The sequence below is a fragment of the Vulpes vulpes genome, chromosome 2 (genome assembly GCF_048418805.1).
Source record: "Vulpes vulpes isolate BD-2025 chromosome 2, VulVul3, whole genome shotgun sequence".
NCBI lineage: Eukaryota > Metazoa > Chordata > Mammalia > Carnivora > Canidae > Vulpes > Vulpes vulpes.
The window spans coordinates 43,911,252-43,936,605 of record NC_132781.1 but is presented as its reverse complement, the minus strand read 5'-3'; the positions used below and the strand labels follow the sequence as shown (position 1 = coordinate 43,936,605).

The 25,354-nt window shown below is 40.3% G+C and overlaps 1 protein-coding gene and 1 pseudogene across 2 annotated transcripts in view; both read right to left on the bottom strand.

Annotated features, from left to right (window-relative positions):
* Positions 1-278: 278 nt before the first annotated feature.
* The window catches only part of EFCAB5 (EF-hand calcium binding domain 5), a 170,979-nt gene continuing 145,903 nt past the window's right edge, over positions 279-25,354 (bottom strand). The window contains exons 20-24 of one of the 2 annotated variants that reach the window (XM_026016130.2): positions 21,207-21,310; positions 16,314-16,567; positions 14,886-15,172; positions 14,403-14,499; positions 279-593 (exon numbers count right to left, since the gene is read on the bottom strand). In XM_026016130.2, the coding sequence (XP_025871915.2) occupies positions 400-593; positions 14,403-14,499; positions 14,886-15,172; positions 16,314-16,567; positions 21,207-21,310 (936 nt within the window). In that variant the 3' untranslated portion in view covers positions 279-399. Of the gene's footprint in view, positions 594-14,402; positions 14,500-14,885; positions 15,173-16,313; positions 16,568-21,103; positions 21,311-25,354 lie in introns of those variants that run through there. The other variant, XM_072747907.1, reaches the window with a different exon arrangement.
* On the bottom strand, positions 18,093-20,113 carry LOC112933064 (mitogen-activated protein kinase 3 pseudogene; annotated as a pseudogene).

Genomic DNA, 25,354 nt, shown 5'->3' with positions numbered 1-25,354 from the left:
AAAAGTTAGGAAAACAATTCCCAGTTCATTTCTTAAAATCTTTATTACTTGGTACTCTTAATGTAAAAATCGCCATTTTCCCCCTTAAATCCTCAGTCTTTACTTTGTACCTTAAAAGAATAAAAATAACTCTACCCGATTAACCACAAGAGTCCCATGGCAGATACAAAGCTAAAACTAAAAGGAAACTTTAAAATATATTGTATAACATATATTTGGTTATGGCTACCTTAACTAGTTTTTAGATCAATTTCTCCTTAGGTAGCATTTTTGTTTTAAAAGTGCTGAGGGAAATGTCTAGGAGAAGAATATGTCTATGTGGCACTCCTTTCCAATTGAAAATGTTTTATAGTTAACAAAACAACATGACAAAAATATCCTAAATACAGTACCAATTCATTAGCATTTCCCTGGCAAGTTTCCCTTTGGCATTTTTGCATAAACACAGGAGTCAGTTTTGGAGGGCAACGGGGGTAAAATAGCACTGCTTGGTTTTTTGTTTAGCTCCATGAGAGCTAAACAGATGTGTGCCCAGTGGTATAGGTATTCGATGACAATATTACCAAATTTCCATACTTCAATTCGAGAATGACCTGTACCAAGAAAAAAAAGTTAATTCAGATAGTTTTGTACTTCTATTATTAAAATATAAGTTCTAGTATTATAATGAAAGTTCATTAGGTATGTTAAGTTAAAGCCATAGCAGAATTTTATGTAATTATAAGAAAATAGACTATAATAAATGTTGCTATATTCATATAATATTATGTAGCATTTTATGTTTAAAGAACTAGAACTACTTTTGATTATCTCAAAAACAAATTATCACAAAAAGTATGTTGTAAAATAATATGTTCTTGGGGCACCTGGGTGGCTCAGTTGATTAAGCATCTGCCTTTGGCTCAGGTCATGATCCCAGGGTCCTGAGATCGAGCCTGACATCATCCCCTGCTCAGCGTGGGAGTCTGCTTCTTCTTCCTCTGCCCCACCTCCCTGCTCATTCTTTCTTTCTCTCTCAAATAAATAAATAAAATCTTTTAAACAAATGTTCTTTTAGATAAACCAAAACACTGCAAAATAAGATTATATTGTTTATAGATTCATAAGCATGTAGTAAAAGTAAGAAATGCATAAAACTGATAAACATCAAATCATAATGTTAACTTTAGAGAGAAAAGAGAATGGGATCAAGGAGAGATAGAAAGTCTCAACTGTTTCTATAATGTTTTATTTCTTTAAAAGTGTCTAACTCATAAATAGCGTTAAGATTGAATATAGCATATGGCATTGTAATGACTACACAGGTGTTAATCCTAACTTATTTTAAAGTAAACTCTACACCCAATGTGGGGCTTGGGCTCACAACCCCAAGGTCAAGAGTTGCATGCTCTTCTGATTGAACCAGCCAGGCACCCCTCTAACTTCTATGTTTAAAATATTTCCTAATTAAAATTTATTTTAAAACATGGGCAGCCGCGGTGGCGCAGCGGTTTAGCGCCGCCTGCAGCTCAGGGTGTGGTCCTGGAGAACCGGGATCGAGTCCCACGTTGGGCTTACTGCATGGAGCCTGCTTCTCCCTCTGCCTGTGTCTCTGCCTCTCTCTCTCTCTTTCTCTCTCTCTCTCAATAAATAAATGAATCTTTAAAAAAAATAATAAAATATGTGATCACGGCACACCTTGATGTTTCATTTGTCAAATTGAAAACTATTAAACTGTCATTTATAAAAGTTACTTTTCCCCAGGAGTCAATGACTAATATTCAGACAGAATGGTCCAATGAAAAGGGAATATGCTTTGAAAGTTGAACAGAGGGACGCCTCAGTGGCTCAGCGGTTGAGCATCTGCCTTCGGCCGAGGGCGTGATCCTGGAGTCCTAGGATCGAGTCCAACATCGGGCTCCTTGCATGGGCCCTATTTCTCTCTCTGCCTGTGTCTCTGCCTCTTTCTCTGTGTGTCTCTCATGAATAAATAAAATCTTTTTAAAAAAATTATAAAAGTTGAACAGATCTGGGTTCCAATTTGGCTCTACACCAACTAGTTCTGTGACTTTGAGCAGTCCACTTAATCGCTGTTAGCCTGTTTCATCTTCCATAAAACAGGGATAATACCTCAGAATTTTTATGAGGATTAACAATGTTATAGTTTCTAAAACATATTAATTACCTTCCTTCTTTTAGGTTGACTCTCACCCTCAGCTTGGTGTTTTATACATTTTTGTTAATCCTAGTGTCTACTATAGTGCCTAACCCAATAAATGTTTGCTAATTTGAGTTGACTAAACCATTAAATGATACTCATAATTGAATAGGAGTTTTTAAATATCATCTTCTATCTAATGGCTTATTGACAACAATGATAATTCTGTGCCTCATGGGTATCTATTAGAATGACAGAACATATTTTATTTCCCTATATTCTAGCCCTTCTTTTTTTTTTTTAATGAAGGAACAAGATTCCTTGAATTAGATTTAGCCTTTCTATGGTTTCAAAGTTTTGGTAACAAAAGGTACAATATGAGATATGAAAGTCACATAAAAACTGGGAAATATTCACAAGACTCAATTTTTATTTGAAGGTAACTTTATTTATTTATTTTTTAAATTTTTATTTATTTATGATAGTCACACAGAGAGAGAGAGAGATGCAGAGACACAGGCAGAGGGAGAAGCAGGCTCCATGCACCGGGAGCCCGATGTGGGATTCGATCCCGGGTCTCCAGGATCACGCCCTGGGCCAAAGGCAGGCGCCAAACCGTGCGCCACCCAGGGATCCCTTGAGGGTAACTTTAAAACATAGGGTTACAATTTTGTAAAATTCTCTCTTTTAACACACACAGAAGTACTATCTTTTTTCTAAATTGTTCCGGGACTAAAGTACGGAATGATTAAGTTAGGTTTTTCAAATCTTAAAAGTCTTTTCAGATTATAGCTTATTAACATAAGTGACCGTAATGAATGGAAACAAAAACAGATGCTGATCATGAGAGCACATTAAAAATACCTGATTCATCTCAAGTTATATAATACTAGACCAATCAACCAATCAACATAAACATTTAAAAATATTGAGGTGCATTTATTATAATTGATCCCTGTTGTATTAATTAGTTTCCTACCTTTACAAGGTATGCTATAGGTTGCAAAGTTTACTTTGATTATCTTAATGTTCCAATGTTAATGAATCTAAAGTTTATTCAAGGTTTCATTCCTAAAACCAAGCCTAATTCATTTTCTGAGATATCAGCTTTGTTGCACCCAACAGTTTTTATTCTGCCCTTCCCAAATCCCCATTAAGAGCTCTGTTCCCTTGATGCCTGCCACAGTGTTCTTATCTGAACATCCAAATGAAACAGACCCCTATCTGCAGCCATTATTAAGCTAGTCAGCCATCTCCACGGTGATTCAAGGACATGAGGATGGGGAGGGAGGCTTCTCCCTTTCACAAGCCCCTTTTGCTTATTTCCTGTCTTTTTGTTACTGGGGACAGAAGCTCTGGACCTATCTGGGCTGTGGTTCCTGTTTGCCTGAGTTTTCCAATGAAAGATTGATGTATTAACAACTGGCTGTAATGATTTCTCTAATGAAGCCTCCTTGGCTCTGTTGGGTTTCCATTAAAGATGGTTGAGCGCTACTGCCCTCTTGTGATGGAGAGATGCCAGATTTTGCAGCTTGGCAGATGTCAGATTGCACAGGTTTCATAATTCTTTCAAGCAGATATACTACTTTTGTCTCTTTTCTAACTATAAGAAATTGTGTTTTTTTGCTTTGCTTTGGTAAAGGTTATAGTAAATTATTTGAAGGCATCTGAGCTAAAAGAGTAGCTGGGTCAATCTTCAAATCTCTTTATGAACCTATTGACTCGGAAACATTTTACGGTATTTTTGTAGGTTCTATTTAATCAAACTTACATAAGAAGTTGATTTCGCTGAAGACATTGGGATGTTTTAGGATATTTCTTTTTTTAAGATTTTATTTATTTATTCATAGAGACACACACACACAGAGAGGCAGAGACATAGGCAGAGGGAGAAGCAGGCTCCACGCTGGGAGCCTGACGTGGGACTCGATCCTGGGTCTCCAGGATCACACCCCGGGCTGCAGGTAGCGCTAAACCGCTGCACCACCGGGGCTGCCCTGTTTTAGGATATTTCTAATTCAAATTCCCTTTATGGATCTCTGCTTTAACACTAGATTAGTTAAATCCTTTGGGGAATTACGAAAATTAGAAAGATGGGCAAAGCAAAAATAATGAGGTACTTAAGCATCAAATTCCAAAGTTAAAGTAACTGCTCCTTTCAACTAATAATCCAAGATCAGCAGTATTTCTTGAATGTTCCTCTCTTTGTCATTAGTTCTTAGTTTTAGTTCCTTTATTTCTATTGTTCTATACATCCTATGCCACCTCTACACATTACCGTTACATGCAATGAGCTCAATGTCCATGCAACATTGTATACTTAAAAGAGCATGTGTGTGCATATTTCAGTTTTCATGTGGGTCAGAAAACTCATATTTGCCATGGCAGTCAGGCACTTAATATGTCATTGTTAATTTAATGTAGACTGAAATGTACTGTAGGGTGTTGCTTCCTGTTTCCTGCTTATCAGGAAAGAACCAGTGGTAAGTAGGAGGGAAAAACACATTTTTTTTTTTTTTACATTTTCTTGAATTATCCAAAATTGAGTAGAATTTTGTTCCGGATGGAACATTGACTTCTTGTAGGTATATTAGTCTCATTTTTGTTGTAAGCAAAAAAATTTTTTAAAAAACACTTACTTAGGGGATCCCTGGGTGGCTCAGCGGTTTAGTGCCTGCCTTCAGCCCAGGGCATGATCCTGGAGTCCCGGGATCGAGTCCCGCATTCAGCTCCTTGCGTGGGGCCTGCTTTTCCCTCTGCCTGTGTCTGCCTCTCTCCCTGTGTGTGTGTCTCTCATGAATAGATGCATAGAATCTTTAAAAAATAAAAATAAAAAGACTTATTTATTTGAGAGAGAGAGAAGCAGATTCCCCGCTGAGCAGAGACCCTGATGTGGGACGTGATCCCAGGACCCCAGGACCATATAAGCAAAATTTCTGTAAGATATCACATTGTATTGGCTTGTTTTCATGATATAGCTATAAATCAAATGCGAGAATTGAAATCAATGTGATTTACTGTACAAAAATTCATAGTTTAATGCAGTGGCCTCTGAACTCTGTTTTGATTATGTGCTTTCCTCAGTAACAATGTTAAGCATGGGCCCCAATATATGTATATTTATGAATTATTCATTTTATTTTTAGTTTCTTTAAAGATTTTATTTATTTATTAGAGAGAGAGAGCACAAGCAGGGGGAGTGGCAGGCAGAGGGAGTGGGAGAAGCAGACCCCCTCTGAGCAGAAAGCCCGACATGGGGCTTGATCCCAGAACCCTTAAATCATGACCTGAGCCAAAGGCAGATGCTCAACCTATTGAGCCACACAAGCACCCCATAAATTATTCATTTTAAAATATTTAAAAACAAAAAATTGAAGCTAGGCAATGATGGGATAAAATAATTACAAATAAAAGTCCTATAATATTTTTCTTATACCCCAAAGATATAGGTATCAGTTGTTTGCTCCTTTTGTTTTCTCCTTTTTGCCTAGAGCTTGGTGGGAAAACTTAGATTATAGAGGTCTCTATCTATATTCAGTAAACAGACTCAGGCTGTCCCTGTTTTCACTCTGGTACTCTCCATTCTCGACTGTGTCTGAAGTCCCTAGTCCAAAGACTTTCTATGTTACCCTCTTTGAGAAACAGGCTAGTGTTGGAGAAGGAACTTGTCCATTGGTGTGATGTAGAGATGAGATACAGAGACCAAAACAGTAAAACAGAAAGAAAGGAGAAACAACAGAGAAAACAAACCTTCAAAAAATAATTATTAATACTCTGAGAGATAAGATGTTGCATTCATGAAATGTGAACAAGATGTTGTACAAAGCAAACATTTAGAGAACCAAAGCTCTTAGACATTAAAACATGCAGAAACAAGGATTCGGTAGGATTAGGAGATCAGGTTGACAGAAGGTCTCAGAAAGTGAAATAAAAAGATGGAAAATAGGAGAGAAAATATAGGGATTTGAGAGACTTAATCTAGGAGATCCAATGTCTGAATAATGGGAGTTTCAAAGAGGGAGGGCGGTGTCACCACCAACTTCTAGGTTACCTTTGTGTAAATGAGAAAAAGACACCTACCATGGATGAATACACTCTGTGAGTGCAGCTCAGTAAGCAGAAAAAGACGTGGAAAGAAAAGGATGCCCCTCCTGTAAGCAGACATAGCCTTAAGCTAAAGCGCACAGTTTAGTGAATAGAATCCTGGTTAGATTTCAGTCTCCACCCACCTCCTCAGCAGGGTACCTTTGTGCAGTAGCAACAGTGATGCCATGGAAGACAACACACAGAATTTAAGGACCCGAGTTTCACAAGAGAAAAAAGGCCCAGTGAATGCTGAGATCAGTAGATGAAAACAGCCCTATATCAAGGCATAGCAGCATTATGAAATTTCAGTCTTGGAGGAAAGGGGGGGTGATTCTCCAGCTTCTGGAAAGAAACAAAACTACAAACAAAAAAGAAAAGGTCACAATGCACAGAATCAGGTTTCAGAAAGGCTTTAGACTTCTCAACAGCAATCTTGGTAGTTTCCAAGCTTTTTCAGACAATGGAGCTACCTCCTCAAGAAGTTAAACATAGTTTCCCTATGACTCAGCAATTCCACCCCCTGTTAGACACCCAAGGGAACTGAACGCATATGCTCCCACAAAATTTGTAAAAAAAAACCTTCATAGCAGCGTTATATACAATATCCAGAAAGTAGGAACAACCCATATGTCTGCAACTGATAAATGGATAAATAAAATTTGGTATACCCATATAATAGAATACTGTTCAGTCATAAAACATGAATGAAATATTGATACATAGACCAAAGATGAACCTTGAAACATTAAGCTAAGTGAAAGAATCCAGATACAAAAGGCCACCTGTTGTATGACTCCATTTATATGCAATGTCTAGCTAGAATAGGCAAATCTTAGAGATAGAAAGTAGATTAGTGGTTGCCAGGGGCTGTGGTAGAGAGAAGCAAGGGACAGTAACTGCTAATGGGTGCGGAGTTTCTTTTTGGAGTCATGAAAATATTCTAAAATTAGTGGTGATGATTGCAAAGCCTTGTAGATATACTAATAACTACTGAACGATACACTATAAATTGGTGAAATTTGTGGTATGTGAATTATATCAATTTCTCAAAAAAGACAGTGAGGCATTGTCTTCAAGATTGTTTCCTGGCAAACAACAGATCAAATGTGAGGGCTGAATAAAAACATTTCAGACATGAAAGGTCTCAAAAAATTTGCCATTCGCCCACTTTTTTCTCAGAAAACTGCTGGAGATGTGCTACCTCAGAATAAGGCAAAGTAAATTCCTATGATAGCAGCAGAATGCATTTCAGGAAGGCAACTGAGTAGCAGATCTGGGGTGCGGGGAAGACCCTAGATAGAGAATTTTTTTTTAATTTTTATTTATTTATTATAGTCACACACACACAGAGAGGGGGGGTGGGCAGAGACATAGGCAGAGGGAGAAGCAGGCTCCCTGCAGGAAGCCCCATGTGGGACTGGATCCCGGGTCTCCAGGATCGCGCCCTGGGCCAAAGGAAGAGCTCAACCCCTGCGCCACCCAGGCAGCCCTAGAAAGAGAATTAAGATCTCTAGAAGAGATGTCATCAAGAAAAAAAAAAGGAACTAAAAAAGTTAAGATAAAACTTTCCCCCAAATTTTCCTTTTGGGAAGTTATATGAAAAGACAAATGGATAGAGTGGGAATTATCAGGAAATACAAAGAAAACTTAGCAATTAAAAAAATAAGAGCTAATTATTTACTTCAGGAAAAACAAAAAATGAAAAAGGAGCAATTAAATATGTTACAGTGTTCAGCTGTAAAATCATGTAAACACTACATTTTTATTTAACCCCAAATGGTAATGTAATTACATTGGGGGGATAGGATAAGAGAATGGTGGTACAACAGAGCTAAACTTTCATCTATAATAAGAGGAAATCAACTGAAAAGGTTTAAAATTGATGAATGAAAAGATAGCAATATTGTATAATATTAGAAACACAGAAATGTGTGAATGTCAGAAGAAACAGTCAAGGGGTATCTGGGTGGCTCAGTGGTTGAGCGTGTCTGCCTTCTGCTTAGGTCGTGATCCTGGGGTCCTGGGATCAAGCCCTGCACTGGGCTCCCCTCAAGGAGCCTGCTTCTCCCTCTGCCTATCTATGTCTCTGCCTCTCTCTATCTCTCATGAATAAATTAAAATTAAAAAAAAAAAAAAGAAGAAACAGTCAAAAGAGTCAAAAGGAATTGCCTCTGGTGAGGGGAACTTTTGTTAAAAGAGTTGACTCTTGTTAGAAGGCTTTTAGTTCTTTTTGACCTTTTAAAATACTTTAATAAAAATAAAATTTTTATACTCCTTTGCAATAAAAGATTACTAACATCTACCAAAGTTTAAAAAAATGTGTCAAGGAACTCTTGAAAATTATGTTTGCCTTAAATAGAAAAATGTTGTCATTAAACTAATCTTTAGCAGATTTATCAGATATTAAAGCATCAGTGATGGTACCCAGACAACTAAAACCATGTTGTTTCTCTAAATTCAGTAACTATTGTTGGAAAATTTCAAAGTTTAAAATCAAAGAAGTGATAGGAGCAGAAAGAGAATTGATTATTTAATTTTTTTTCCTTCTTTCCCCCTGGAGGACTTGGACTGGAGATGGAAGGGGTCTGCGTGCAGGGGAAATGGGTCAAGCATCCAGGCCCCAAGTCTTTACTGAACCCTAAAATAGTTTCCCAAACAGTGTGTGAATGAGTACTTGTTCAGTATCTTCACTAACAGGCGCCTTTAAGAGTTTTTTCCAGGACAAAAGGAATCTTCTGAAACTGAATGGATGTCTCCTCTAGAACCTGAAATCTGTGAGCACTTCATAAATGGCACACTCCAGGCTCCCTGCTAAACCCACATCTAACTGTGACTGCAGCTTTTGTCCAACAGGTAGGAAAACAAAAAATTCCAGAAGTAATCACCATCGAAGAAACTAGGTCTAAGAAGGTGGTAGAGAATGTAAATCCAAACTAATGATAATATACAGTGTCCTAATTAGTAAGGCAAAACAATGTTCTTGGTATCTCCATAATCCATTTCACTTTGACTTGTTTAAAAGAATCGGGCACATCCTTACAGCTGCAGATTCAATTCAGTACTGTATTCATATTGATTATTTCTGGAAAGTGGGAGAATCTTATGAAAGATTCCTGTCTCATATTCAGCTGTGCAGTGGGGAATGAAGGAGAGAGTCCTGTCCCATTCTTGTAATGGAGGGAGTTAGAGAATAGCACTTGCTAGAGCCACCATGGTGGTGGCAATAGCACTTAGGTCAAGATCACCTGGGGAAGGTGAATCTTGAACAGAGTTAATCAGGGCTAGGAGTCCAACAATCCTTTCCTCTGATGGTGGGGTATCTCCCTCCATTGCCATCTTTGGAGGATCATCATGGTATTTTTTTGAGGAAGCTGGCAAATTTCTTTATAGATGGTAACAGCACTGAGGCTCAGGCTGCTTTGGCATAGGAGGAACTCTAGGGCTCTTGCAGGGGAAGTGAAGGGTCTGGGGAACTCTTGCAGAGACCAGTGCCTGTGGACTTAAGAGACCCTTGGATTTAGGCATGGGGAGGAAGTATGGCCACTTGGCATAAGTATAGACTCTATAGCAAAGTGATTCTGGTCACACTTGAAATGAAAGGCAGTGTTCTTCTTGCTTCCAGGTCCAAGAACATTTCCTGGTAGACACCATCTGTCCAAACCCCCTGGAAGGCAGACATGGGACAGGTATGGGATACCCTACAGAAAGAGCAGACAAGATTGGCAGCAGATGTCCAAAGTGGAGTGGGGAGAATAGATCCTTGAGAAGGTGGTTAGGTCATAGGTCTTCAGGTAGAAGAGGCCAACTACTGGGAGTGCTTCAGGCAAAGTGATAGAAGCTTTTAATGTACTACTGTATGCACAGCTGTCTGGGTCCTGGTCCAATGGTCACCAGAGTCACTGGGTTCTTTTTTTTTTTTTTTTTTTTTAGTCACTGGGTTCTTGACAGGAAAGTGTGTCAGCAACATTCATGTGCAGTGGCACAGCCTTAGAAGCCAAGCCCACTGAACAAAGCTACCCAATGATCCTTCAGAGATGCTCCAGTCTTAAGGCGGGATTCTGTTGCCTAGACTTCTACCAGAATATAATAAAATACACCTTTCTAGAAATGCAAATCAAAACTACAATGAGATATCACATCACACCTGTTAGAATGGCTATTATCAAAAAGAAAAGAAGTAACAAATATTGATGCAGATGTGGAGAAAATAGAACCCTTGTACACTGTTGGAATGTAAATTGGTAGAGCCACTTTAAAAACAATAGGGAGGTTCCTCAAAATTTTAAAAATAGAACCACTATATGATCCAGCAAATCCAACTTTTGGGTATATATCCAAAGGACATGAAATCACTATCTCAAAGGGATATCTGAACCTCCATGTTTGTTGCAGCGTTATTTACAATAGCCAAGACATGTAAACAACCAAAGTGTCCATCGATGGATGAATGAAGAAAATGTGATGTACATACATACAATGAAATATTATTCAGCCATAAAAAGAAAGAAATCCTGTCATTTGTAACAAAATGGATGGACCTTCAAAGTCATTATGCTAAGCGAAATAAGTCAGGGAAAGGCAAGTGCTATATGATCTCACTTGTGTGTGGAATCTGAAAGAACTGAACTCACAGAAAGAGAGAACAGATTAGTGATTACCAGAGACAGGGATTAGGAGGTGGGGGAATGTGTGAAGGTGGTCATAAGGTACCTTCCAGTTATAAGATAAATAAATTCTGGAAATGTAATGTACAGCCTTGGGATTATAGTTAACAATCCTATGCCATATATTTGAAAGTTGCAAGGATGACAGAACATGAGAGACTCCTAACTCTGGGAAACGAACAAGGGATAGTGGAGGTGGGCACCCCACTCCACTTTGGACTCCTAACTCTGGGAAACGAACAAGGGGTAGTGGAGGTTGGGGTGACTGGGTGACGGGCACTGAGGGGGGTACTTGACGGGACGAGCACTGGGTGATATGCTATATGTTGGCAAATTGAACTCCAATAAAAAAAAAGTTGCTAAGAGAGTAGATCATAAAAGTTCTCGTCACAAGAAAAAAAATCTTATAACTATGTGAGGTGATGGATGTTAACTAAACCTATTGTGGTGACAATTTCTCAATATATACACAATCAAATCATTATGTTGTACACCTTAGACTAATACAATGTTATATGTTATAATGCCTCAATAAATCTAGGACAAAAATAATAAAAAATATACCTTTTCTAAACATTAAAAAATATATATGCCTTTCTAAAACTAGGATGGAATAGGGTGAAAAAGTTGGCAACAGAAGTCCTAAGAAAGTATGGGTGCACCACCAGCCCTGATTTTATCTTCTTGGCAAAATCCTTAGTTTGAAAGTCTTGATGGGTTAGGAGCTGTTAACAGTCCCTCCCCAATGTGGGCAGAAGGGACAAACATTGTTGGTGGTATTTTATGCTGGGTAGGGTTATTGAGTAGGGCCCTAACTGACACCGCTAGGAGGCTCAGATAAATTTCGAGCAACAAATTGCCCTGCCAGAAGTCTCCTCTTTTTTCAGCACAAACAGAAAGGTGCCCCCAAAAGTTCCCCTTCCTTTCCCCAACTGGGGAGCTTAGAATCTCCAAATACAATTGCAAATGAAGGAGACAAGGTTGGTATCTGGGTGGCCTATGGACATTCTTGATTGTAGCAGAGACAAGAATACTAGAGCTCTGGCAATGGTTGTAGGGGAGGCTAGGAGCTATTGAGCTCTGGCTGAATCCAACTGCAATTAAAATTCCTGCCACCTGAGGACACTGTTGGAAAAGATAAAGTGGGAGCACTGGCGATCAAGGCTGCTCACGAATTGGTTACACAATTTAAAGTGGGGTAAGGCAAAGGAGGCTGAAATTGGCCTATTTCCTCAAGCAAAGGAGCTATACAAGACTATGGGGGGGGGGGGTAGTTCTGATAGGGAAGTTAGAGGTGGAACCTGAGGAGATTCCCTTAAAGCACTGGGATGATGTCACAGAATAAGTCTTTATCTGAGGATGAGTTTATTTATGGCAAGAGCCAAATCCTGAACACCACTGCAAGATGGAGAGTGGATGGGCTTGCTCCCCATCCTCAGCTTCCGTCTGACAGAAGGACTAGATTGTTCAGTGGTGAGTGCCTGCGTCCTTGCCCAAGAAGGAAAACAGCAGTCTGAGAGGACATGAGTGTCCCTGGAAGCAGGGTCTGGCTCTTGGCCAAGGAGCTGGCAGGTTGGGGGTGACCAAAGTGGAGCAGGGGCTCAGGGAGAGTTTTCCACATGGAGTGGGAGGGTGTGCTGGAGCTCATGGTAGGTAGTGAATCTACTTTAAAGGAAAAAAGGGTAACCAATATAGAGAATATTTCTTCTGGGTTTTAAGTCATTAGCGAATGGAGAGTGAACAAGTATGGAACAAGATAGTCACAGAGTATTAATTTTGTTGTTGCTGTTATTACTATTTCCCTTGAATAACACCTTAGAAAAAGTGATACCTGTGACATCTGTGAATTCAGAGGCTTCCATGAATCAGCCCAGAGTCACAAGGCTACAGTAGAAGCCATTCTAAATAGAAATTCTAATCTTTTTTTTTTAAATTTTTATTTATTTATGATAGTCACACACACAGAGAGAGAGAGAGGCAGAGACACAGGCAGAGGGAGAAGCAGGCTCCATGCACCGGGAGCCCGACGTGGGATTCGATCCCGGGTCTCCAGGATCGCGCCCTGGGCCAAAGGCAGGCACCAAACCGCTGCGCCACCCAGGGATCCCTAGAAATTCTAATCTTGTTCATATCACACTAATGGTCCACATGAACTCATGTTAACTTTTCTTTGGATTTCATGTTCTCTCCTCTCTCTAGCACTCCCAAACTTCTGAGACTGTCTTGCCTTCCTAGGCTAAAACATCTTTCTCCCTTATCCATCTGCCCTGGCTCACTGCTACATCCTTCCACTGCGCTATAAGCTTCCACTACCACAGACACCCCTGAGGAGTGAGTGTCTTCCTCTGGTTGCCTTTCCCCTCCTATTCTCCTTGGAGTCTCTCTGGATCTGAGCTTCTAGGCCTCATATATGTATCACAGAAGTCTAGAAACCTTTCTGACTTGGTGCAGAGTCTCCACGAACAGTAGCAAAGGGAGAAGGTGAGGAAAGGGACAGGTTTAGTGAATAATTTCTACAGAGCCATCATCTCAACCGATGATTAGTTTTTCATAAGTAATCAAAAAAGAAATAAAAATTAAATTTATTCCTTTTTGGCCCATTCACACAAACAGCCTGAAGTCTTTGGTGAGATACCATACATGCCTGGAAGAATGTATGCTTCTATGTGTATATCTACTCTTTAAAAAAAAAAATTTAATTCCAGTATAGCTAACAGACGGTGTTATATTAGTTTCAGGTGCACAGTACAGTGATTCCACAATTCTATACATTACTCAGTGCTCACCATAAGTGTATTCTTAATCTCTTCACCTATTTCACTCTGGATATTTACTGTTACATGTGGTAGTTCTCTGTGGCCGAAGAGCTCGTCACCTTCTCCAACCTGGGAGCTTCCCTATTCTTGATTCCTGCTGATTCTCCTTTTCCAAAAAGTCTGTTAGTAGTCTATAAAGACTCATGATCTGTTTTTCCTTTGGTTCTTCATTGAAACCTAAAAGGTAAGCCTTTTTTCCTTAATGTACTTGTTTCCCATCTTCACTATAACCCCTATTCATTTTTTTTAAGATTTTTATTTATTTATTTGACACTTGGAGAGAGAGCACAAGCAGGGAAGTGGAAGGCAGAGGGAGAGGGAAAGGCAGACTCCCCACTGAGCAAGGAGCCTGATATGGGGCTCCATTCCAGGACCCTGAGCTGAAGGCAGACACTTAATGGACTGAGCCACACAGGTGCCCCTACTTTTGTTTCTTTTAGTAAATAATACAATGTAGTTAAATAAGTGGGAGATGGATGTGACTCAGAATTCTCAAATGTGTGGCATGAATAGTCACTTTGGGGAATACAGTCAATCATAAACAAATATCCCTCCTTTTAAGACTACTATCAGAACTGTTTCTCCTAAAAATTGATTTTATAAGCCACTTACTTTATTGTAAAAAAAAAATCTGTATATCTGAATTGCAACCATGTTTTATTGCTGTTAGATTTAGACCACAATTAAGTGTAAATTTACCTCTGATATATTCACCAATGAGCTGTAAATTAACTTCCACATGCTTAGCAGTTGGATCAAAGTCACAAATATTCTCAACTAAATATCTGCTAACATACTGTGAACAAAAGAACAAAAGTGATGGGGGAGCACCAGCAAGTGGAAGTAGAGTACCCAATTCACCAGTTTACATAATTCCATTTATGTACATTTTAAAACAGGCAAAACCAATCTATGGTGTTAGAAGTCAGGAATGATTCTGATCTGGTCACTCTGGGGTGTGTGTGTGTGTGTGTACGAATGTGTGATGTGGGGTGTATGGGAGAGGATACAAAGGAAGGTTTTGGGGATGCTGCTAATGTTTCTTGATCTAGATGTTGGTTAAAAATGTTTGTTGTATGAAAATTCTTGCATTTGTACATTTAGGATTTGTACAATTATTATTGGTATACCTAAACCTGTGTGTGTTATTCTTCAGTAAAGAGAGTACTTTTAAAAACTTACCAGTTTACACTTCTCCCAATTTCCAAACTCACTTGATAATTCCAACTCTGGATGGATGAACAAAATAACCCCTATCAGGATGTCCTGTACTAGCTTTATGTTGGCTTCCAACTCCTGGGTCTTGCTGTCTGGTAGAGATATGGACTCTGCTGGAATATGATAATCATAGATCAACAGTGATACAAAGTCTATGGAGGTAAGCAATCGGAGGCTTTCTTGCAGCTCTTGTAGCATGATTCGGAAAAAGAGAATTCCTGCCCGCTGGACTTCTCCTATATTTTCAATCTCTGAAACAACAGGGTGACATTCCCCACATTCAGTACATATATTAGTTTTTCAGAGCATTCTGAGCGTATACAGTACACTTCTTTTTTTTCCAGTAAAAAGGCCATATCCTATGGTTTTAAACAATCTTAGTTTCTCTAGTCATGAAATCAAAACATGGAAATGAAATTATACCTGGTGAAGCTCACAGGAAGAGGCTTTAAGGAAAGGTAAAAACTCAGGTTTTGAGGTTGGATCTTAGTTTGAATACCTACTCTCTCCTTTTTGTCTTTCTGAACCCCCTTTTCCTCTCTGTGAGCATGGAGCTGATCCCTACTTCCCTGGTGATCTGCGGGAATTAAATGAGATGATATATGTAAAAGTGCTTAGTGGATAAGTACATAGTGGATGCTTATAAGACATGAATTTTGTTCTTTTTTCTTCTTAACCCACCTTACCTAATGGCAAGAAACCTCTCAGATTAATCCCACACTTTATTTACTCCATCCTAGGTAGCTAAAGGTTTCCATGCTTCCTTCTTCCCTCTCTTATGCCCAAACTGGTTTTGTGCTAAGAGTAGCCCCGTGGGTGTGGAATCCCAGGCATGAGAGTCTAGTCTTGGCTCTGCCATTAGCTTGCTATTGGATCATTACTTTGGGCTTTAGCTTCTTTATCTGTAAAACAAAATGTTCCATCGAATTAGTGCTGTGTAATACAGTGGAAAGAACACCCAAACTGGGGTGCAAATCCAGGCTTCACCACTTGTTAACTGTGTGGTTTGGTGCAAGTTGTTTTGTTTTTCTGAACTTTACTTTGTGTACCTATAAAATGAGTTATCACCATTCACCTGAGTTATTATGGTAAGGACTAATTGAAATTACATATTTAAAGCACTCGATATACAATGGGGCATTTGATAAATGCCAGTTCTACATTGCTTTTATGAGCCCCCTTCCAGTTCTACACCATGATTCCAGCCAAGGAGGTGAGATTCATGCCCTTTGCTCTAATTTATAGACCATACTCATTAGCCCAAGACTGCATGAGGGAATTTCTTTGACTTAGAGCTGTATATTGTCATTCCATTTAGAAAATGCACCGTTCTGTGATTCCTTTGGTATTTATTAAACCCATGAATTGAGATTGTTGCCTCACTCACGATACCTAGGATATAGTTTTTCTTTATTTCTCCAGATAATTCGCCCAGTATTTCGTAGCAGGCAGCTTGGACCACTTTCATCATTTTCTGTAGGTCTTTAAATTCTCGATACAATAACATTTTACTCTTGCCAATGTTAAAATCAAGAACTCCCAAAGCTTTTCCTGTTCTCTCACGGAGTGGAATTAGTATGTGGTTTTCTCCACAGACAGAGGCCAAGACAACTTCGGAACTGTCTGTACATTTAAAGAGGAAGTCTCTGAAACCAAAACCAAATAAGCATGAGGACATAAAACATCAGCCTGCTCATAAAATTCCACCCAAATGTCCTGAATCACTCTTTTGTGCCAACAGTGCTGCAGCCGCACCAGCCCTTATTCCATCTGCCTGCACTGCTCCTCTCTGTGATTGCACAGAGCTCTCTTCCTCAGTTCACTCATCTGATAGAGAAGCCTTCTCTGATCAAGCCATCTAAGGTCACTCTCCAGCATGCTGCTCTGCTTTATTGTCTTTGCTAGACTTATGCTTTTCTGAAGGTATTTGGGGTTTTTTGTTTGTTTGTTTGTTTACATATTGTCCAGTACGTATCTGTTGAATGCCAGAAGGAACAGGGAGTATGTTAGGTAGGTCAGGCTCCCTAGAAGCAGAGCCTGAGACAGGAATGTTTATGCAAAGGATTTATTGAGGGAGTGCTTTCTGGGAAAACCTGTAAAGGTCTGAGGAAAGTAGAAAAGGGAAGGAGAAGCTAATTAAGAATGTGAAGACTAGAGGCACGTGGGTGGCTCAGTTGGTTAAACATCTGCCTTGGGCTTGGGTCCTTGGAGGGGAGGGGATTGGGTAACTGGGTGATGGACATTAAGGAGGGCATGTGATGTAGTGAGCACTGGGAATTATATAAGACTGATGAATCACTGAATTCTACCTCTGAAACTAATAATACACTATATGTTAATTGATTAAAATAAAGTAAAAATTTAATAAGTATGTGAAGGCTAGGGGCACCTGGGTGGCTCAGTTTCCTAAGTATCCAACTCTTGATTTTGGCTTAGGTCATGATCTCAGGGTCCTGAGACTGAGCTCCACGTAGGGTTCAGTGCTGGGCGGGGGGCGGGGGGGGTCTGCTTGAGATTCTCTCTGCTCCTCCACCGATTCGTGAGCACACTCTCTCTCAATAAATCAAATCAAATCAAATCTTTTTTTTTATATACACATCTCTATATTTATATATTATATATAGGCACAGGGGTGGGCAGGAGCACCAGGCTGTCCTTGTGCCCCCAGCTCCACTTCTGTTCACCCACACATAGAGGCAGCAGGGGGTGTTAGATGTGGCAGCTTTGGGGGAGGGGGTTTAGGCCTGGGCCCTGCCCCTCAGGGGGACTAGCCCTGGAGCCTTAGGAATATTCCTTCAGGGAAAACGGGGTGGGGTTTTAATGGGTCAGTGTCCCCCATCCCCCCACCACCCTTCAGTCAGTCTGGGGCAGCCAGAGCCCTTCCATTCCAGAACTACCAGAGACTGGGATAGCTGGGGTAGATGAAGGCAAGCAGCAGAGGGCGATTTACTTTGGGGCCACCTAAGCCCCTCAGGTCCTGGGAGGGGAGGCGGGGCAGAGGGAGCCTTGGCCTGCCTGGAGCAGGAGGCCAGAGCAAAGCCGTGGATGGTGGCCAGGTGCACCCTCTGCCCGGACCTGGGCCACCAGGTGCCCATTGGGCACAGTGCCCATTTCCTAACAGTCTGGCAGGGGAGGGGCAGGCAGGAGGCAGAGCCAGGCCCCAAAGAAGAGAGGTGTCTGTCCAGACTAGGGGGCCTCCAGCGCCCCAGGCTGGATGGAAGCGGGCTGTCTCCTGGAAGATGAGCTCCTTCAGACGCTCCTTGGGTAGATCACCAGCTCCATTTCGAAGGTGAAAGGCTCCTCAGCCACTGGCTCATCTTTTGGGTCGTAGTAGTACTGCTCCAAGTAGGGATGAGCCAGTGCTTCTTCCACTGTGATCCGTTTGTTGGGGTTAAAGGTCAACATCCGGTCTAGCAGGTCAAGGGCTTTGGAGTCTGACTTGGGAAAAAGCTTGGCCCATGCCACCTTGGTCTGGGAGGGCAGAGACTGTAGGTAGTTTAGGGCCTTCATATTGATGATACAGTTCTAGTCCTCTTGGGATGGGGAGCCTAGGATACCTAGAATGTGGTTGAGCTGGTCCAGGTAGTGCTTGCCAGGGAAGATGGGCCCGTTGGAGAGCATCTCAGCCAGAATGCGGCCCACAGACCAGATGTCAATGGACTTGGTGTAGCCCTTAGAGTTAAGCATGATTTCTGGAGCCCGGTACCAGCGTGTGGCCACATATTCTGTCAGGAAGCCAGTGTGGTCATGCTCAGGATTGGCAATCCGGGCCAGGCCAAAATCGCAGATCTTAAGGTCACAGGTGGTGTTGATGAGCAGGTTAGAGGGCTTTAAATCCCGGTGGAGCACATTGGCTGAGTGGATATACTTGAGGCCTCGCAGGATCTGGTAGAGGAAGTAGCAAACATGGTCGTTGCTCAGCTGCTGGCTTTTGCGCAGCTTGTATAGGTTTGTCTCCATCAGGTCTTGCACGATGCAGACATCTTCATGGCGTCCAGGGTGGGCGCCCGCAGAATGTCCCGAATGCCAATGACGTTCTCATGGCGGAAGCGCAGCAAGATCCGGATCTCCCTCAGTGTACGCTGGCAACAGGTCTGATGCTCAAAGGGGCTGATTTTCTTGATGGCCACGCGAACCTTGCGCACGTGGTCGTAAGCTGGGCTGACCTTGCCGTAAGCGCCCTCGCGGATGTAGTGCAGCTCCGTGTAGCGCGGGCCCACATGGAACAGCTGCCCTTTCACCACCTCCCCCTCCCCCAAGATCCCCGGCTGACCCCGTCAGCTTCCCGGGGCTCCCTGCCCCCGCCCCCCTGAGCCGTCGCCGCCTTCTCCACTCCTCCCCTCCCGCCTCCCCGCCTCCAAATAAAATAAAATCTTAAAAAAAAAAAAAAAAATGCGAAGGCTAACCTCAGTCCTATTCCAAGGGAGCTCTGGAAGGCAAATTGTGCCAAAGAATTTGCCCCACCTTGAAGCAGTCATTGGCTTTAAGATGCTTTGAGTGTGTGTTTACATAACTGTGAGACACACCTAGTAAGGGGCTCCCATCACTCAAGGGCACTCCTCCAGAGCAAGTTATGGTGTGAGTCATTAGCAGCTGTACCTGCAGCAGCTGGCAAAAAAATATATTAGGGATCTGGGTAGCAGCGGCAGTACTTCCTCAAGGGGCCTGAGATTCTCATTGAAATGTATAGATGCTTCTGTCTCTAGTGACGCACAGACACATCTCTCTCTCTCTTTTTTTTAACCTCTTTACCCCCCTTCCTAGTCTACATTGATATTGAGATGTCATTCTTCTGAGATATTTGTAAAAATGTTGGTGTTTGCATAGCCTCAAAAAGTACATTTATGGCTCATAACATCAATCCTATAATGCCAGGTAAGATTATGTCCTCTTTTTTTTTTTGCTGTTCACACCCCTTCCTGCTGCTAAGCCACCAATTTGTGTCTTTACCATAGTAATGATGCATCATGCTAAACTTGCCAGGCATAACAATAAAGCTGATTGGTCAACAAAGTTCCTCAAAATGCAACTGTTCTAAGTTACACACAGGAGTCAAAGGTAATGAGTCTGGGTGTCACAAGGACTCTGATAAAACGCTTGACCAGCACAAGGAATAAGTATGTGGAAAAGAGCTTAATTAAACCTGAATGAACATTTAGGTATGAGGCCAAACTAAAATTTAATTACCGCATGTGGTGCTCCGCTTCAGCAGCACATATACTAATTACTGCATGTACTTCAATGTCAAATTAGCCCTCTGAACTGAGATTGGTACTGCCTACTCAATTTTTGCAATATGTGTGTCCCTTGTTAAGATCTGTTTTGCACCTGTCTACGGATGGGCAATGTTCCTTGCATCCCACAGGGAAAGGCACTCAAAATAATCCAGAGCTGGGTACTTTAATTAAAGACCATATTCTCTGCTTCCTCCCCACCTTTGCCCAGACTGTTGTCTCTTCCTCCTCCTCCTCCTCCTCCTCCTCCTCCTCCTCCTCCTCCTCCTCCTCCTCCAAGGTTTTATTTATTCATGAGAGACACAGAGAGAGAGAATGGCAGAGACATAGGCAGAGGGAGAAGCAGGCTCCATGCAGGGAGCCTGATGTGGGACTCCATCCTGGGACCACGGGACCACTCCCCAAGCCAAAGGCAGATGCTCAACCACTGAGCCACACAGACGTCCCCAGCCTGTCTTCTTTATTTGCTTAAAAATTTTTTTTAAACAAATGGTTTCCTTTTTTTCTTAAGATTTTATTTATTTGACAGAGAGGGAGAGAGAGCACAAGCAGGGGGAGCAGCAGGAAGTCTCCTAAGCAGGGAGCCTGACATGGGGCTCAGTCCCAGGAATCTGGGATCATGACCTGAGCTGAAGGCAGATACTTAACTGACTGAGCCACCCAACCTGTCTTTAAATGAAAAATACACATTCACAGGCTTGTTAACATTAAGATGATGAGCTCGGGTAAGTGTATGTATTTTTCACAGTCCTGGTGATTTTTTGTTGAATTCCATGTTTACCAGGAAATCCTAGAAAATAAAACACTTATTGTGCTTAAAAACATGCAATTTTAATATAAAATACCAATGAAACCTGTTTTAAAAAGGACTTGAAGGGGGAAGGAGTTAACATGTCTCACAAAGACAAGAATTTTTCTTTAAAAATCAATCAGAATAGGATTCAGGTGTATACTAATAATAGGCAAAAGCTGTGTCTCTCAGGGCTGCTAACTTGGAGGGGGAATGTGTTTTGGCAGTCAAACAAAACAGGCACAAAGACGTATCTCATACCTGAAGATGCATGTCTTCCTGAAAATTATAGGGGGGTTCCTGTGGATTTCTGTTAGACCCAGGTGTCTGGTAACCATCATATTGCGTAAAACATAGTCTGAATCCTTGAAAAGATGAAGGAGTTTCAATAGAGAGGAATAATTAAACCTCATTTTCCCAGTAAAGGTTTTGGGAATAGAAAAATAGGAAAAAAATTAGGAAAGTTTAGATGATATCTATCTTTAAGCATCTGAGACATTTTATTTAATACCATTAAGAACAAGGTGTGCACAAGAGAAAAATTTCAAATTACAATATTCTTTTAAGCACAGAAACTTATTTTTTAAATAATTTTGATAAAACCATGTGTTTATATTATTTTTTATGTGAAAAGTACAATGTAGAGTATTTGAAAAATACAGAAAAGTCCAAGGAAAATAAGAACAATAAAAAATATTCTCCCATGAGACCTTTGTCTTCACCATCTCATCAAAACCATTATGGTTAAGGTCACTAATGATTCTCTCATTGTGAAATCCACTGATTAACCCCTAATCATTATCTTCCACTACATCAGTATTTGACTCAGGGAACAACTCTCTTCTTGACATACTTTTTTCACTTGGCTTTTGGGACATCAGTCTCTTCAGGTTCTCCTATGAATCATTCATATTCCTTGCTGCTTCTTTCTCTTCCTCACCTCTAAGAGATTTATAAACTGTAGATCATAATCAACCTATGGGTTGTGAAAATATTTTAATGCCTTTCTTTTCTCTTCTTTTCTTTTTTTTTTCTTTTTACCAAGAGAGTGCACACAAATGGGGAGGGGCAGAGGGAGAAGGAGAGCATCTTAAGCATGCTCCATGCTAAGCGTGGAGTCATCAAAAGGCTCAATCTCCCCACTCTGAGATCATGACCTGAACAAAATCAAGAGTTGATGCTTAGTTGACTGAGCCACTCAGACACCCCATTTTAATGCCTTTTAAAAACAGATTTATTGAAGTATCACTGATATACAAAAAACTGCACATATTTTATGTATACAATTAGATGAGCTTGGAATAAGTCTTACCAACTTTCTTTTTTGGTAGAGATTATTTATAAGAAAGTAAGATTAACTTGTAAATATATAAATATACTGTAAAATATACTAAACTGTAGAAAAGACAAATTCAATTAGAAGAAATAAAAAGGGGTTTTCATTTCCACCTGTAAACAATTCTGTGATTAAAAGGGAAACTGTGATAATAGAATCAATAGTGACTGTATGATGAATGATGCTCTGAAGAACACTGCTGTGTAGTATGGAGCTTCCTCTTGCTATGACCTCAAGTGTTCCCTCAAACTTTTTGGACAAAAAGTACTCCGCAGAGTATTTAGCAAACTAGAAAGATTCTGTGATGTTGGCAAATGAGCATTCAGCTTTTACTAATTTCTTTCTTCCATGGCTTATTTAGTGTTATATATATTAGACTAACATGATTTTTTAGAGTCTCACTGTGACTATATTTCTAGGTTTAAATCTTTAGCCCAAACTAAACAATTCCTCTCCTGTTTCCACCTCTCCCCCAAAATTGTGTCAGTCTGGCCACTTCTGCTAAGACTATAAGCATAATATAGAAAATAAGGGGCTCATAAATACTATACCTAATAATAAGCTTTTCATTTAATTTCAGTTGGATCAAGAAACTATAAATTCAGCAAGTGCCTCAGTAATTATTCAGTAATGAGATAATTACTCTGGCCAAAATTTTCCAGGAAACTGTTCAGAAAAAGAGCTGCAATGATACTATCCCCATTTTCTTTGTTCTGCTACTGGCTTGTTATTCCCCACCCCCTTACTTTTCCAATACAGGTTTGCTCCGCTATCTGAAAGTAGAGCATACCCAAGAAACCTTTCATAAGCTAAAACAGCATAAAGTGAAAAACTAATAACTTATACATTTTTTGAGATTTTTGAGCATTCCTGGACTCTCAGGCTTTTAGAGCACATCTTGCTAATGGATGCACAATATAAATTGAGATCAAGCACAGATGCTCACAGATACAGTTTGAAGGTGTGGTGGCTTGATGCTGACTGCTGTTGTGGGGTGAGGAGAGCTTAATAGGGCCGCTCTTGCTGCTCTACAAACTCACTGCAAAACAAATGCTGAACACTATTTTCGCTTTTGCCTTTCTAAAAATAAAAGCAAAAATGCTCATCAGATTTCTTTCAGTTAGCAAAAACAGGTACTAATGAGGGTCTTTTGTTTTTTTTTTTTAAATATTTATTTATTCATGATAGACATAGAGAGAGAGAGACTGAGGCAGAGACACAGGCAGAGGGCGAAGCAGGCTCCATGCCGGGAGCCTGATGCGGGACTCGATCCCGGGACTCCAGGATCACACCCTGGGCCAAAGGCAGGCGCTAAACTGCTGAGCCACCCAGGGATTCCCAATGAGGGTCTTTTGTAAAAGAGAAGTGACCTAACATGAACTTTTGGAAAGTGGGGATACTAGCATCTGTCATTCCCCCCTTTGCATTACACATTTTTCTCCTTTTTTTTTGTTTTTATTATTTTTTTAATTTCAGCTTTATTGAGATATAATTGAAAATAAAATTGTAAGATTTTTTAAGTTTAAATTCAATTAATAACTATATTAGTTAATTATATTAGTTAATTGACTATCAATTAATTAACTATTATTAGTTTCAGAGGTAGAGTTAAGTGATTCATTAGTCTTATATAATACTCAGTGATCATTACATTACATACCCTCCTTAATGTCTGTCATCCAGTTACTCCATCTCTCAATGGATATCTAGGCTCTTTTCCATAGTCAGGCTATTGTGGACATTGCTGCTATAAAAACTGAGGTGCAGGTACCCCTTCAGGTCACTACATTTGTATCTTTGGGGTAAATACCTAGTAGTGCAATTGCTGGGTCATAGAGCACTATTTTCAACTTTTTGAGGAAGCTTCATACTGTTTTCCAGAGTGGTTGCACCAGTTTGCATTCCCACCAAAGTGTAAGAGGGTTCCCTTTGCTTTGCATCCTCACCAATATCTGTTGTTTCCTGAGTTGTTAATTCTAGCCATTCTGACAGGCGTGAGGTTGTATCTCATTGTGGTTTTGATTTGCATCTCCCTGATGTCAAGTGGTGTTTAGCATTTTTTCATGTGTCTCTTGGCCATTTATTTTTTTATGTCTTCTTTGGAGAAATGTCTGTTCGTCTTCTGCTCATTTCTTGTTTGGATTATTTGTTCTTTGGGTGTTGAGTTTGATAAGTTCTTTATAGATTTTGGATACTAGCCCTTTATCTGATAAGACATTTGCAAATATCTTTTCCCATTCTGTCAGTTGACTTTGGTTTTGTCAACTGTTTACTTTGCTGTGCAAAAGCTTTTTATCTTGACAGAGTCCCAATAGTTCATTTTTGCCTTTGTTTTCCTTGCCTTTAGAGATGTGTGACATGTCTAGTAAGAAGTTGCTGCAGCTGAGGTCACAGAGATTGCTGCCTGTGTTCTCCTCTAGGATTTTGATGGATTCCTGTCTCACATTTAGGTCTTTCATCCATTTTGAATCTATTTTTGTGTATGGTATACGGAAATGGTCCAGTTTCATTCTTCTGCATGTGGCTGTCTAATTTTCCCAACACCATTTGTTGAAGAGACTGCCTTTTTTCCATTGGATCTTCTTTCCTGCTTTGTCAAAAATTAGTTGACTATAGAGTTGAGAGCCCATTTCTGGGTTCTCTAGTCTGTTGCATTGATCTATGTCTGTTTTTGTGCCAGTACCATACTGTCTTGGTGATTACAGCTTTATAATAGAGCTTGAAGTTTGGAATTGTGATGCCAACAGCTTTGGTTTTCTTTTTCAACATTCCTTTAGCTATTTGGGGTCTTTTCTGGTTCCATACAAATTTTAAGATTATTTGTTCCAGCTCTGTGAAAAAGTTAATGGCATTTTGATAGGGATTTCATTGAATGTATAGATTGCTCTAGGTAGCATAGACATTTTACCAATATTTGTTCTTCTAATCCATGTTCATGGAACGTTTTTCCATTTCTTTGTGTCTTCTTCAATTTCTTTCTAGAGTGTTCTATAGTTTTCTGAGCATAGATCCTTTGCTTCTTTGATTAAGTTTATTCCTAGGTATCTTATAGGATGCATCACACATTATTTAG